The 15,407-nt window shown below is 45.4% G+C and overlaps 1 protein-coding gene across 2 annotated transcripts in view; it reads right to left on the minus strand.

Annotated features, from left to right (window-relative positions):
- Positions 1–10,364, minus strand: part of gpc6a (glypican 6a) — a 113,944-nt gene extending 103,580 nt beyond the window's left edge. For both annotated transcript variants that reach the window (XM_076020386.1, XM_076020377.1), the window contains exon 1: positions 10,099–10,364. In XM_076020386.1, the coding sequence (XP_075876501.1) occupies positions 10,099–10,297 (199 nt within the window). In that variant the 5' untranslated portion in view covers positions 10,298–10,364. The remainder of the gene's footprint in view (positions 1–10,098) is intronic.
- Between the last annotated feature and the right edge of the window lie 5,043 nt (positions 10,365–15,407).

Genomic DNA, 15,407 nt, shown 5'->3' on the forward strand with positions numbered 1-15,407 from the left:
AAGAGGTAAGCCGCACACAAAGCACTTTGGCAGCGCTAACGGCCACTGGCTTCAGTCATGCATGCAGCCTATTAAAGAAGCCGTGCAATATGCTATAAACTATACTATGTGTAGTATTATGCTCCACATCTCTGCTGAGGGTGAGAGTGTGACCGAAATCCTAAATGGAATTCACACCACCAGCTCTTATAGGCTCAAGAGGAAAGTAGAATTGCATCCATTTGAGACCCTTTTGGGGAGTTTTGGACTTGCAGCTGCACACAAAGCACAACTGTGTGCTCCAGCCATGCAACACTTTTAATGATGGGGACAGAATGTCACAGAGCATTTAGCCGATTTAACAAATAGAAAAACTTGAGCAGGAGGTCCGATATTTTGTTTCATAATTATTTTACCGGAAATTCTGAAAAACGACTCCCTTCTAAATTAACAACTGATGTAAACATGATTTTCATTTAAAGTTTAATCAGACTCATACATTTGATAGAGAAAACGCTTCATTAAATGCCAGATCAAATGAATGCAGGCGTTGCCCTGAACTGGCGAAGCAATTGGTTTAATTAAATAAATGGTCCGTTTGCGGTTCCCTGCACCGCTGCGGTGCGACATGCAGACGCGGGACAGGAAGTGAGTCGAAACAGAAGGCCCTCATGGTGCCCATGTCCTCTTTCATTTTTAATAAGTTGAAATTATAAACTTGGCAAAAAAAAAATTGGAAAAATTGCAGGAACCAAGGAGACCAATGTCCAAACACATGTTTCTTGGCTCAGTCGGTCTGGTATTGTGAAAAGGCAATAATCACACTGTGATGCACAACAAACAAGGTGGTCTCAAGGCCTGTGACCCTCAAACTCTGGACTGTTCATTTGCCGTTAGGAAGGAGTCTGACTCCATCCATCCATCTTACACAGTTTAGTCTTCATGTCCTTAAGAGACTTGAAACAAATCTAAAAATAAAAAAAAAGTGTCTGGATATGAAAAGCACTGCTCAATACATCGTAAAATAACAGCAGACAGTGGCAGTGACTGTTTAAGGTCTCAGCCAATTAAGTTTAATCTGATAACTTGTCCCAACACAGCAGCTGAGTTAACTTTTTTGGACTTGTGTGTCTCAGAATTGGATTTGTGGGATCTGTCCATAATAAAACAAAAATAAAAAAAATAGTAAAACACTTGAAGCCGTTGGAGGGGGAGGGAATGAGATGTGCCCAGGGGTTAAAGCCTCGCAGCGGCACTCTGGATTCATCATGCCAACTGGTGCATGACTCAATTCTAAACACAACAGCTGGTGGTCTGCAGACCCCAGGGCTACAGCCCCCAGGGTGCGAGATGACCAGCCCACTCATTTACCGGCAGCTTACACGGGGGAGAAGGAAGCAGCGGGATTCTGGGAACTGGAGATGGAACTGGCTTGCTTACAGATTTAGAAAAAAAAATAAAAATAAAAAACTCCAGCCAGAGACAGAGAGAGAATGTGCCAAAAAAAAAAAAAAAACAAAAAAAACACAAAACAGCAAAATAGAACAGCAGATGTTTAGTGCGAGACCTGGACCTTGAATTTCAGGGTTCTCTACAGGTGCAAACAGCAGCTCACAAAGCTGTCGGCCCGTTGATATCAATGTGCTTTTTCCAAAACATTAAAATGATGGTGGATCTTAGTGGGGGCCGGCGGGGGTTCAAGAAAAAAAAAAAAAAACAGCAAGCTAAAGCCATCACACGAAGAGCGAGGATGTATTTGACCTTTCTCCCAACGACACAGCTTCAAACTTCCCCGTCTGATGTTGGCGATATAGAACACGAGCCTGTCACACGGCAGCGGCGGCTCCTCCCCGGAGATGCACTTTGTGGCTCCTTTTCAAGTTGCTGGCGTGAGCCCCGGGAGTCTAAATATCTTTTCATGCAAGGCTGCTCTATGCTCTCATTAGCTCGGAGGGGAAGCGATTGGAATGATCTGTTGGTTCGCCCCCACTGCTCCCCCTCGGCTTCCAGATGGAATCTGATGTCATTCTGCACCACTTTGCGAGTGCCGAGCGTCCGATGCTTCATTTCCGGGCGATTTTACATCCACGTGTACGAAACGTTTGCATTAGAGGCCTTTGGCGGCGCTTCGTCTCCATCCCTTTGCTTGCCGTCGCCCCTCTATTGCCCCTCCGATGTCCGAGAGCTAATGAACATTTGACACCGCCTAGCGTAATAACCATTAGCGCGGGCGATACTTTGGCTCTCACAGATCGCCGGATAAAGGGGGAATAAATTGTCTGAGCCAGAGCGAAAAGCCAAGTGCAAATGAAGCAGCGCGGCACAACCAGCCCTGCGAGGGAGAGTCGCTACGTTGTTTTACCGAAGTAATCTCACGTTACAATTAAGGCCCGAAATTGTGACCCGGCGGTTAAGATCAGCCCTCCACAAATTTTGCATTAGCATAGAAGAATTAAAAAAAAAAAAAAAGAGTAAATAATCAAGATCTCCAGTTAGTCTCATCACCTCCGAGTCACAAGCTAGAGGAAGCTGAACTGGGTCGTGAACTCTGAAGTTCTCGGTTATAAATTTTCTCATTTTTAGCAGCAACAGCGTTTATTTTGGGGTTTTTTTCTTTCCAGTTTGTCCTAGCCAGCACACCTCTTTAAAAACAGTTTAAATCAAACCCGAACGCTTAAAGAAGATTTTGCGAGGCAGAAGCTCCGCTTCGCATTTGCTCAACCCTCGCTCGGCTAATGTGATCTACGCACTTGAGACGCGCACCCGCGTGCAACTCTCTCATTAAGCCAAACAGGAAGCCACTGACTCAAACGCATTAAATCGCTCCAGTTAAAAAGGATGTAGTGTTTTTTTTTTTTTTTTTGCTAAATGCTGCACTGCGTCGCCTCGAAACACAACACTCAAATTTTCATGAAAAGTCATAGAGATCGAAATCCGACCAAAAAATAAAAATAACATTCATTAAAAAATTGAAAGAAAAAGCACAACAAGCCTCAAGATGTTGCTGCCAGAAAGCACAAAAGGACAAATTCTCACTTTTGTCACTGAAGCTTTGCAAAAACCCGTCATTGAAACTGGCACAGCGTCGCAACGGAAAACCTCTCTATCTCCTCCTTCTCAAAACCAACCTGGAGTTGTGAGGCACACGTCCAGTCAACAGCTCGACAAATTCTTGTTTGTTTGCACACAGCAACAGGATAAATTAACACTTCCTTATTGAAGAATGAATTAAAGAATTCTTTTGAATGACGTAAAAAAAAACATAATTTTAGCATCATACTAATTTCAGAGCTGTTAAATTATGACAACAATGTTGTTTGGCTCCTCTTTAAACACGCACAAGTTTTTTAAACTTGTTAAAAAAAAAAAAAAAAAGCAGCCATCCTTAACAGCCAAATGTTTTTTTTTATTTCATTCTTCATAAAGTTCTTAAAGTTTCTTTTATTCTCTCTTTTTTTTGTCACACTGCTGTGGTGCTTTGTGCACACTTAACCGCGTAACAACGCGGACGCCTGCCACTGACATGAACCGTCAACGTCTCATCAGCACAACAACAACAACAACAACAACAATGTGCGAGCGCGGAACGCCGCGGCTGTCTGCACTTGTTGACGCCGCGTGACGTTTCCGTGACGATTCTCGGCACGCCGCGTTTGCCGGCGCCGCATGCCTGTTTACCGCTCGGGCCTCCGGGGGCCGTCTTATTTAGCAAATGGCACCATCCGCAAGTGCTCGCGTGCGTCAGAAAAACAAAAATAAAAAGTCCCTGGTGCGACATTTATTTGCATCCTTGACGGCTCGATGTGGCGCCTGGTGTCCCCGGGGCGCCGCGCGGCTCCGCTTCGCTCTGGGCCTCATCGTTGGGTGTCGAGCATGGGACTTCTGTTCGAGGACCCCTAGAGACCCCCCCCCAAAAAAAAAGGCTCTACGGGCAACGACGCTAAACACAACAGAGGGAGTCGTTTCGCCGCGACATGCAGAACGAGCGTGACAACGGAAGACGCGATCGGCCTCGTCTGTTTGCTGAAACTCTACGGCTTCCCAGCGTCTCGGGGATCAGCCCTCAGGGTCTCCGTGCGCATTTGTATACAGGTTGCGGTGTAATCGCTCATAACAACCCCACAATTCCTGTGTGACGGTTTTGACCGCCGCCGTCCCTCCGGAGCATTTCTACACCACCGGCATCAGCGGCTCGCAGGGAAATCCTGGGGGGGAGAAGAAGAAGAAGAAGAAGAGGGAAAGAAAAAAACTTCCCCCTGCAGAGAAATACCTCTTGTGGCTTCACCTCCTGCTTTCTCCCGCAGCAGTTTCTCTTTTTCTAATCTAATAACAAGAGGGGCAAAGTTTACCGCCTCCACTAACCCCGCTGCTAGTGGAGAAAACCCTGATATTAGCAGCAGGTGAAGCTCAACAATCAGTCCGCTGGCTCCACTCTGTGTGAGGCGTAACAGTCGGCGTCGCTACATGTGGTCACCGAGGGAGCCGACCGCTTTTTTTCTGTCAGCACTCACGCATTTCACTTTTTTTTTCTTTTTTACGTCGACAATACAGAAAAATGCAGCCGCGTCTTGAACTGCATATTTTTATCGCTGGGATATAGAAGTTCCTGTCAAGGATTTAAAGGAAGATCCCACCCTCCGTTCCGGATTAAGGCCAGCAGTTCGGGCTGCGCCATTCTAGAGGAAATGAGAACCACCATTTTTTTTGCTGAATTGAGATCATGATGCTCTCACAATGTCTTTTTTTTTTTTTTTTTTCAAAATAAATATATATATATAAAACGCATTATCGGATACAAAAGGAAATGTAATGTAGGACTGTTTATAGGTCTCTGAGGAAGAATGCCAGCTGATGTCGTGTTTCAACAGATGTGTTCAGCTGTGCAAGAGCACAGTGGGCGGACACACACACACACACACACACACACACACACACACACACACACACACACACACACACACACACACACACACACACACACACACACACCCCTTTTTTCTACGTCTTCTTCTAACAGCAGAGAGGCAACAAGGAAGAGCTGGAAAGTGAGGCTAAGCTGCTGCACACATGCGAACACAGACACACACACACACACGCGCGCCCGCGCACACACACCCACTGGCTGATCTCTCATAGCTCATTAAACGTTCTCTCTGAAGATACATACGCGCTGGCTGGGGACGTATTTCCAATTTGGGGGAAGCCAAGAGCATCTTAATGGGCTTTAGGAAAGAAAAAATGCCCGGCAGAACTTTTTAGATGGGTATTTACCAGTGTAGAGCATTTGGATTTGTATTCCCCACACTTTCACTGACGGTCTCATGTCATTTCATTATTTAGTGATTAGACATCTGGCTGGAAAACGCAAAACAAAACAAAAAAAATCCTCTTTGTACTTTCTTACAATGTGTGAAGAACGGGATCACTTTAATAGCAATAAATAAAAATAATGGTAATACTGATAACCTGAGTAGGTTGCCTTTACTTCCTCCTTGTCTCAAACAGAAACCGTTTGACCCCCAGCTGAATACACTTCATATACTACATGCACTCATCTCCATTATAACCATTTCAACAGCAACACAAGGGCAAGGCAACACTAAGAGATATTGACACAAAGGATACAACTCTACAACAATCGGAATGTTAGATAAAGGTCTATACGTAGATTCACACCCATGACTGCGGATCATAGTTTTAGCCGTGAGACATCTGACAAAGAGGGTTTAATTCCATTCCTCTGTTTCGCTAAATGAGTTCTTTCTTTACCAGCTGCAGTACAGTGTGGCCACGGCGGCGGCGGCGGCATGAGCTGGGTTTGTTTCCCAAAGCTTCAGCGATGCCGACAGTCAGAGAGTCTCAGGGGTTGGAACTCCTGACTGTGCCGCAATCACACGGTTCACAAGGGCCCTCGCATTCATTTAAGTACAAAGGGCGAACAAATGCCTTAAAGGGAACGGGGGGAAATGCTCGCAACTCGCAAACCTGCACAGCTGTCAGGAGGGGAATCACAGCGGTACAAAAGAAGAGAGCTGGAGCGTCAGGAATTCAAAATAGGAGGGCAAAAATAGAAGGAAAAAAAAGATGGGTTGCGCAGTTTGAATGTTCGGATTCTGAACGGATCCTTAAACTCAGGAGCCATTTGACTGACTTGCTTGCACGATTCCTCCTCTCTTTTAAGCCGTCCTCGGGCTTGTCCCAGCTAACGCTAGCTCGCTAACGGTAAAGAAGTCACTATTGCACGACTGCTATTCCGTCGTTTGTATATTTAAAAAATACAAAACGTTAATCGCTGCACTGACCCTTTGGGAAACAACAGATGCGGCTAGTCGTCTCCCCTCAGCTCTTTCATTCCCTCGCTGCCATGAGGCTCGGCTGCAAACGAACAAATCACTCAGTTGCTCCGGGGGCGGTTCAGTAATAAGAACCAAGTTTGCGTAGCAACTAATATATGTTCTGCCAAAGTAAAACAAATGGTCAGGCTGTTGTTGGAATGTGCGAGTACGCCCATGTTTATATCGCATCGGATAGATGAAAGAGTTTGTATCAACCGTTGCCTATATTGTTTATTTTTCCATGTTATTGTCTATACGGTGACTGTGCTTAAGTGAATCAAGTTAGTTTGTTTCAAAGCAGAAGACAGACAGCGTAGTAGACGCTGATTATAACGGTGAAAACCCCTGTGGAGGGGAAGGTCGGTGCCGCGGCCCGACTAGACTTTCGTTGCCTTTATGAACAAAGAGCTGACTGCCAGGCGGCATCGAATGCGCAACACCACGGCGAACATCTGACGAACAAAAAAACAAACAGAGAATAAATAAAAATCGGCTGTGTGCTAGGCCGACTGCTGGGTGACACACAAACGCTCGAAAGCCGAGGACTCCAGCTAAACCTGGAGGAGTTGGATAAAGTCGTCTGCCAGCCGCTTTTAAACACTTTCACATTGACACACTTTTTTTTTTCCTACCAAGCTCCCATCCTCCATCCATCCTCCTCCTGTGCTTTGCAAAGAAGGAGCGGCCGGCGAGCTTCTGAGATACCACCACCCCCTCCCTCCTTTTCCACTTTTCCCTTTCTTTTTTCTTTTTTAAACCACATGGGAATCCGTCTAAAGGCAAGTGAGAATTTGATAAACCTCCCAGCGCTCTGCCAGCCGGGGCTTCCGGGAGTCGTCGTGCAGAAGTAGGAAGCAGCACCCTTTAATCAATGGGAGTGAGTGGAACGGTTGACCTCTATGTGAGTCAGACTGGCTTGTAAATATGTTATGTCTGTATCTGAGCCAGGTATTTAAAGCCCAGAATAACACTGTGTACTTCTTTTTTGCAAGGCAGGATAGTTGCACTAATGAGCTGGTGTTACATTTCCTGATGCCCGCAAATCTGCACAGCAGTAGAGCTTTTTTTTTCCTTCCTTTGATTAAAAACAACCATACAGAAATGATCCAGAGTCAAAACATCAATTTGACCTCCTTCCTCTTTTTTTTTTTTTTTTTTATCACAATACTTTTTATGAGTCTGGAGCCCCGGGAGACAAATTCAACAACGGCTGATGAATGACGGCCACAAGCGAGATGGTAGCTGTGCAAATGTGCACATTCATAAGAGCGCGCGCTGGTGTGTTTGTCCCCTCTTAAATAACATTGCCGGGCTCATCAGCGACAGAGAGCTGTCAAAAATAATTGGCTTATGCAAATGGCAGCTTAAAAAGCCGGAGGTAGCCACTTGTGCACACGCATTAAAGCTGTGTGTGCGCGGACGTCGCGGCGCAGCGGTGGCATGACACAGCAAGCGTTGAAGGGATGAGTGCTAATGCAGCCCATGCAGCTTAGCACATGTTTGTATTAGCATAGCCAATTAGACCCCCCCCCCCCCCCCCCCGACCCCAACACTCTCCTCCCCTCCCTCTCAAGACCCTCCTCCCCAGGCCAATAGCTAACTAGAAGTTATTTAGAGGCATAAATATCCAATTACACAATGTGCACAAGCCAATAACAGTCTGTGTTTTTTTTTAGGTTTTGGCTTCGCATTCAGGGCCGTCGCAGCAGCAATGTTGTGACCAACTAGCCTGGCCTTCTACTTTCCTGGCTGGACATCAGGAAAAGAACAGTTAAAGGATACATCTAGAGAAATAAAAAGACAACTTCCAAGTTAATTATTAGTGTCATCCAAGACGTGTGAAATCAACATGCTGTGGAAAATAAGAGCTTCAGAAACCCTGGTAACTTCACCAAACATACGGCCGCTGACCAAAATGAAAACGCATGAGCAGGAACTGTTGGCGTCGAGACCATTTCAGGCACCTACAGCGAAATTATTCTGTAAAACGATTCACACAGACAGCGGAAACCTGATAACCACGTTCTCATTACCATGTGTCACAATGCACAGTAATGACTCACGTTTTAAAGCGTCAGGTTTGCTGCGGCACTAATTTATGGCCGTTTAAAACCACTCTGAACGGATCACAAACCAACTGACTGCAAAAAGAGCTGAGACAAAGGGGGAAACTTTAAAAGCCAATTCTGTCTTTTTTTTTTTCTCCTAATCTGTCAGACCAGAACCTGACTAACTTAAGACATTAGCATGACGCGTGGAGAATAAAAGAAAAAGTATTGTGCAAGCGTTTGAGAACTTTAATCATCCAAAAAGTAAGTAAACACTCTGAACAGCCGATGATAAACTGACGACATGTTGCTTCAAGAGTGGGCCATGCGAGTGCACCCGACAGCTGATTTATGAACCGACCTCTGAATATCAAGCACACGAAACACAATCACTTTGAAGTCATTCGTCACCAGGCCAAAAGACAAGAGGTGTAAATCCTTGCACAAAATGCTTCTAAAAAAAAAACAGCCAAAGCTCCATCGCATGAGAGCGAGCGAGCGAGAGCCACCTCTGTGGTCGTAACCGCTCAGCGCTGCCAATTACCAACGCACCATCTTTATTTTGTCCGTCGGAGGCGACAGAGGGATTAACTTTGGAACTGCCTGCTTCCACTCTGCCCTCTCGGTAAACAGGAGCTGTTGACTGGCTAATCCGCATCACCGCTTTGACCATAAATGTGATTACCAGCGGACAAGACATATATGTAAACACGTGCACACATGCATATATATAAAGCAACCATAAATCAGCTGTGCCAAAGAGCATGTATTAAAAAAAAAAAAAAAAACAAGCCTTGGGAGCCTGAAGGAATATCTGAATAAAGAGGAGCAAAGGGGGGAAGAAACCAACAGCGTCAAGCCCCTCATTCTGAGTGCATACAGCCCCCTACTGGCTGATAGAACCTTCACTACTTAGTCAAATGGAACACGGCAAGCTCGTGGATGTTCTGTTGAATGGGAGCAACAGGTACGCAGCCACATGCTGGCGCCGCTCATAGCAAAAGCCAGACTCCCAGAGGCCTCCACCCTGCAGCTCCACCCACACAGGAGGAAAGATTTGGTGGTGAGGAAGTGAGTGAAAAACTCCTCTGGAGCACTGGTTGAGAGAGAGAGGTGAAGTAGCTAAGAATTGTTTCTTCTCTTTTTTAATCAAAGCTTTATAAGTTACATTTACTTTGAATGGAGCAGGTTTGTGTTTCTTTTTTTTTTTTTTAATCTTTTCTTCCACTACAATACAACTCACCCAACTACCGTTTTGTGTCGTTTCTGGATTCTTTTGGTTGACATTCGTGTCTATGTTGACGCGCAGAGAAACTTTGTGCAATAATGTACTACAGCGGGTCCGGCCGTGTTGCTCATGGACTGACACGTTGTTGTGTCAGTCAACGCACAAGTCGCGACAAATTCAATGGCTTTTCTTTGATGCGGCGGCCGCATTTAACCCAAATCAACCTTTGACCACGAAGCTAAACGCCTTAGTGGCGACGGCCACGTGACAGCCAATTCAAAAATAGAAAGGAAAGAACAGAAAAGGCGACAACGGTGGTTCGTCCTGGTCGTTTGGTGTACATTGTTTAATTGGAAAGCAGGACGGTGGTGATGGTGGTGACGGTAGCACAGCACGGCCTGCTGTGGTTAACAACAAAGTGTGTGTGTGTGTGTGTGTGTGTGTGTGTGTGTATGTGTGTGTGTGTGTGCAGCGGTCATTATTAGTCACTGGCTTCCCGGCTCCATACCTGATATTTCCTGATGGGGCACATTGACGAGGCTGAATCCTTTGGCGGTGTAAGCCTGCCTCACGTCGCTGCAGCTCCGCGCTTTGCCCTCCTCGGCTGCAGCAGCGGCAGCGGCAGAGGCGGCTGTGGACGTGGATGTCGAGGACAGCAGCACCGACACCGCACACAAGACGACCCGCACTCTCCACATCGCAGTCATCAGTGTTCCACGGGGTTCAAGAAAGCCGCGAGATCCGCCAAATCCAAAAAAAAAAAAGAGAGAGAGAGAAGGGGGGGGGGGGGGACTGGGAACGGGTTGGTGGTGGAGAGAATAGGGGGGGGGGGGGGGAATAAACGGGATAAAAGAAAAAGAAACTCCTCAGTCAAGATGCTCGTACGTCCCTCTCATTGCCAAAGCCGCGCCGTCTTTTGCCCACGACGGGAAGGTCCAGGTTGCTCCCCGCATAGGAGGAGGAGGAGAAGAAGAAAACAGAAGGATCCGACCAGAGGAAGACAGTTTGCCCGCGCTGCCAGCAACTCTCTTCCCCCCCCCCACCCCCCCAGCCGGCCACCGGTGCCCACCGACCGACCGGGCGAGCGAGCGATCGGCGCAATTTATGCGGCGGAGAAGCGCACCGCGAAGCGGGCAAGGAGAGACGGGAGCGCAGCGCGGCTTCAGACGCTCGCATCCAGGGGCGCGCAGCACTGTCCTCTGCGTCCCCGCATCCGCGGCAGTGAAGCGGAGCGGCACATCAGCGCGCTGCCAGGCACATGTTGGAGGAGGACGGACCCGGCGACGGTGGGCGGATGGAGAAGCAGATCACCGCCTCTCACTTCTTTAACCAGTGCCGGGATTGCGCTCCGTCGTGAACTCATAGGGACGACTCCCCCCCACCCCCCTCCGTCCCTCCCTCCCTCCCTCTCAGTCTGCGTACGCGCGTGGTGGTAACCATTGACTGGGATTTAGCAGATTTTTTGGAAGCTCCCAGGATGATTCCACAGGGATGTTTGGCTCACACGAAGATTAACGAGATTTAAAAAATAAATAAATAAAAAAAATCGCATATTTTATTAGCTTTTTTTTCTCTTTTTTTTTTAAAAGCTTTGTTGATGGGGCGTGCGTATTTTTCCCCACACAGATTATACGCAAAAAAAAAAAATTCAGTGTCACTCTGAATCAAAAAGTTATCTTATGAAAGTTGCCAAAGCCCTGAAATCGGTATAAAAATTTAAAACTTTCTCCGTTAAGATTCAAAAATACAGCCCCGAGCAGCTGCAGTGCCTTTAAACTCATTAGACAAAGTCTTCCGTAAACTTAATAAGGTTTTTATTTCTTTTGAGTTGGAACAAAAAAAAAGTGTCAAAAATGATGACCAACAGACCCGATGAACCAACAGCAACAAACCAGGAAACGGAACTATAAAACAAATGGAAAGTGATTAGCAAGAAGCAAACGGGAAATTCAAGACCTCACCTATAGATTCTCAAAGGTGGAGAAGCATAAATACACTGGGGCAGCACTGCTTAAGACCTCTGACAATTGATGCAATTTCAACATAGCAAGAAAATACGCATTTTAACACACAGCAAGTCAAGCACAGAAGAGCAACCTCGACACCAAAAAGTGCCCAAAGAGCCTCAACAGCATGCGCCTGCTGCTTTTGAGGCTCCTCAACTGATTGCTGCTTAACAATGAACAGGTGTGCAGGTTCCTGCACCAATCAGGCTCCTAGCTGAGGCTGCTGGATGGTGCTTACAGCAACAAAAATGTATTTTCTTCTTCTTCTTCTTCTTCTTCTTCTTCTTCTTCTTCTTCTTCTTTTTTTTTTTCAATGAAGCGACCTGTCTGGAGTGCGTGCTCCGGAAAAGCATGAAAATTACACCAAAATGTTCTGGACAGTTTCCAGGGAATTATTCTGCGTCCATGACACGTTGTTGTTGTTGTTCATGGGGTTATGAGAGACAAATGGATGTAACATGTGGCTCTTCAGGTCCTGTGGCTCCTCCGAGCTCTTAACTACACCGACTCTCTTCCATGAGGATGAGCATCAGATGACAATCTCAAGCTTCAAATGTTCATCAGGAGAAGGAGGCAATCACACACACACACACACACACACACACACCAAGGCCTTGAGCCTTGAGGACAATCAGTGTTCTCCATTGGTCAAGGACACAGACTTTTCTCTCTCTCTCTCTCTCTCTCTCTCTCTCTCTCTCTCTCTCTCTCTCTCTCTCTCGCTCTCTCTCCCTCCCTCTCTCTCTCTCTGTGCTGAGAGGACAAACCTCTCATGCTCTTACCAGCGGCCGACAACTCAGCTGCCGCTAAAAGTTGCATCGTTGCTGCACTTCCTGTCATTTGATTAATTCCCTGAGAATATAAAAATATATTTTTTTAAATGTATTTATTTATTTTAGGATCTTTAATTTACAAGTCATGCAAGTGCCGCAGTGTTTAATCAAAGAGCGGCTTCTTACCGTAACCAAATATGAGGCAATATCGACTTTAAGGTGCATGAATTATGTAGCAGTCGCAGTCAAAGTGTTTGAATACATAAATATTTAGCACCGAGAGGTTTTTTAGACGGTTGACTCAGCTCTCTGACCGTTTCATAAGCGCTTCCTAGGCCCTGTTCTGTACATGGAAGAAGTCACAATTCTGGACAGAGTTTTATTATTTTTCTAAAGTCGGTCCCAGATTAGAGTCTCGAAAATCAGGGCTGGAGTGGAGGTCAACAGCTGCGACCTCGGGTGCGAGGAGACCAGAGATTGCAGCGAGACAGTGAAGGGAGCAGCATGCATTATTTTCTCTTGTTTTGGTTTATCTTTCATTAAAGTCAACTTGGGGCAAGGTGAACTCAAAAAGAGCTGAAAGGAGAGCCGTTCGATGGCTCGTCCCTGTGGCTCACATCCACGACACAAAAACAAGATTGAAAACCTGGCAGGATAGAAATAGAAGAAAGAAGATGGCTTCGATAGTTTTTGATGTTTGTTTGTTTTGTTTGTTTTCATTTGAATTCAAGGGCAGAGGTGTCACCTCGTGTTTTGATTCGGGTCAGCGGCAGTGACGGGGAGTCAGCAGCAACAGGCCCGGAATCTCTTTTATTGAAGGTTGCCATGCAGAAAAAGACCGAAGCAAGCAGGGAGAGAATGTATGTTCATCATCTTTGGCTGCCAACATCTGGACCAGGAGCAGGAAAAACACACAGAGTGCGACAATAGAGCGCATCATGTTTATTAAACAAGCTATTCTTGTACTCCTCCAGTTTTCGCCCATATCAGGTTACCACAACCTTAATTTGAAGAATGTTCCATTAAAGCTGACTCATCGTCTCCTGTGAGTCAGAGGGAACACCTGGGTCGTGACTTAATACCAACGTTTTAATAGATTTTACAAATAAAATAAAAAATCCCCAATATTTATTGATGGAAAACTGTGCCAAAATGCTACACGTGGGTGATATTTTTTTTTTTTTATTTATTCATGTATTGATTTACTTTTAATACAAAATGTGTGTGTCTCTCACGGCACCACCCAAGCCGCAGATATGCAGAATGCGCCACGGAGCGACTCAAGGGACGGAGGAACTCCAGCGCTGACGTGACCAAATTTGAACACCTGCACATATGGACCAAGTCTGGGAATAAAGCCAGCGACAGCTTTTCGCACGGTCCCCGTGCTCCGCGCATCCGTCAGGAGTCTGTGTTGGACAGCTGGCTGAATTCACCACAGTGAATCTTAAATTAATGGATAAATCGTGTTCGACTTTAAGACATCTGCTTTTCGAATGGAGGGGAAATAACCTTCTTCAAGTGATTAATGTTTTTTTTATTACTTGGCGATTCCAAACTTAGCTGCCGTGCCAACTGGAAACACTTTTAGGAACTTGAGTACACAGTATGTTTTATTTGTATGTTGTTTTTTATTGTATTTTTTATTGGCAGTGCTTTTTTTAACCAGGTTTGTTTGTTTGTTTATTAATCCATTTTGTTACTGACAACTGTTGGGTTCGATTATCTCAAAATATTTTAGTGATCATTTTAATTTTAGTTGACGGAAACTTGATGAAACTTTCACATAATCATAGGCTATTTCGTAAAACCGCTCACACAAATACAATTGTAGCTGCTTCACTATTGTTCGAAATGATTCTACTTTTCTAACAAGGCGAAACTCAATTTTACTTGATGTGCTTGTTTGTAAACGATATAAACCCCATAAGGACAACGCTTGACAGGAAGTGCTTTCCAACATGCTGAGGAAAACACATGAGGATGATAAGAAGCCAACAAGTGAGCAACAAGAAATCTGGAAAATAAGAATGAAGCAAGAATAAGAGTGAAACATTGAATTTGACCATGCCAGTGTAGGAAAGCGACAACAGGAGTAATGTGTTTCCTTGAAGACTGTTATGGCTCCTTGGAGCAAACTTCTTCAGGGGAAGGAAGTAACATGTAATGGCCGTATGGCCATGGTCATTTTTTACATTTATTTATTTGTTGGGGCAAAAGGACGGCCAAATGGCCAGCGGCTGCTGCAGAATCAATTGAACAGTAAAACACTTTGTTGCAAAAGTAGCAACTGGGAAATAAAGCCTGACAAACAGCATTGAAAACCCCCCACAAATATTTTAACATGAATAAAAATTATGCCACAATTTCATTGAATCAGATAGACATGAGCTGATTAATGCATTATCATTTTAGTGATCAGAGTTGGACGAGGATGAATTAGTCATGGAGGTTTGTCAGAACCAATACCAGCTGTCATCGGGAGGAGGCGGGGTTACATTAAGGACAAGTCTTCAGTTTATCATGGGGCCAAATAAAAAGACAAAAAAAAAAACATTCACACTCACTCACTCCAACAGCCAGTTTAGAGTTCCCAATTCACCTCTTGTTTTTTGGGGGAGGAAGCCGAAGAACCCACATAGAGAACATGCAAACTCCACACAGAAAGGTCACGGGCCAGGTGGTTGAACTTGTGACCTGATCAATCAATCAAAGGGCTAAATTACAGCCAAAGGCATCTCAAAGCACTTTAAACAATCAAAGAGAAAACAAGGGATCCCACCAGGGCAGCATTAAGCCACTGTATCCAGGAAAAATTCCCCAGTGGGAAGAAACCTTGAGCAGATCCCAATTCTGGAGGCTAACCACCATCTGCTTTGATCAGTTGGGGTGAAAAGGATATGGAGAAAAAAAATGAAGAGATAGAAAGGGTCAGAGTGGCAGGCAGGTTGACAGCGACATTGTTGACCACTGCACCGATGTGTCGCCCCATCCGCAGTTAAAACGTGGAATTTATACAACACACATTTTAAATACGA

The sequence above is a fragment of the Nelusetta ayraudi genome, unplaced genomic scaffold (genome assembly GCF_046127955.1).
Source record: "Nelusetta ayraudi isolate G7.1 ecotype Tasmania unplaced genomic scaffold, CSIRO-AGI_Nayr_v1 ptg000002l, whole genome shotgun sequence".
Taxonomy (NCBI): Eukaryota; Metazoa; Chordata; class Actinopteri; order Tetraodontiformes; family Monacanthidae; genus Nelusetta; species Nelusetta ayraudi.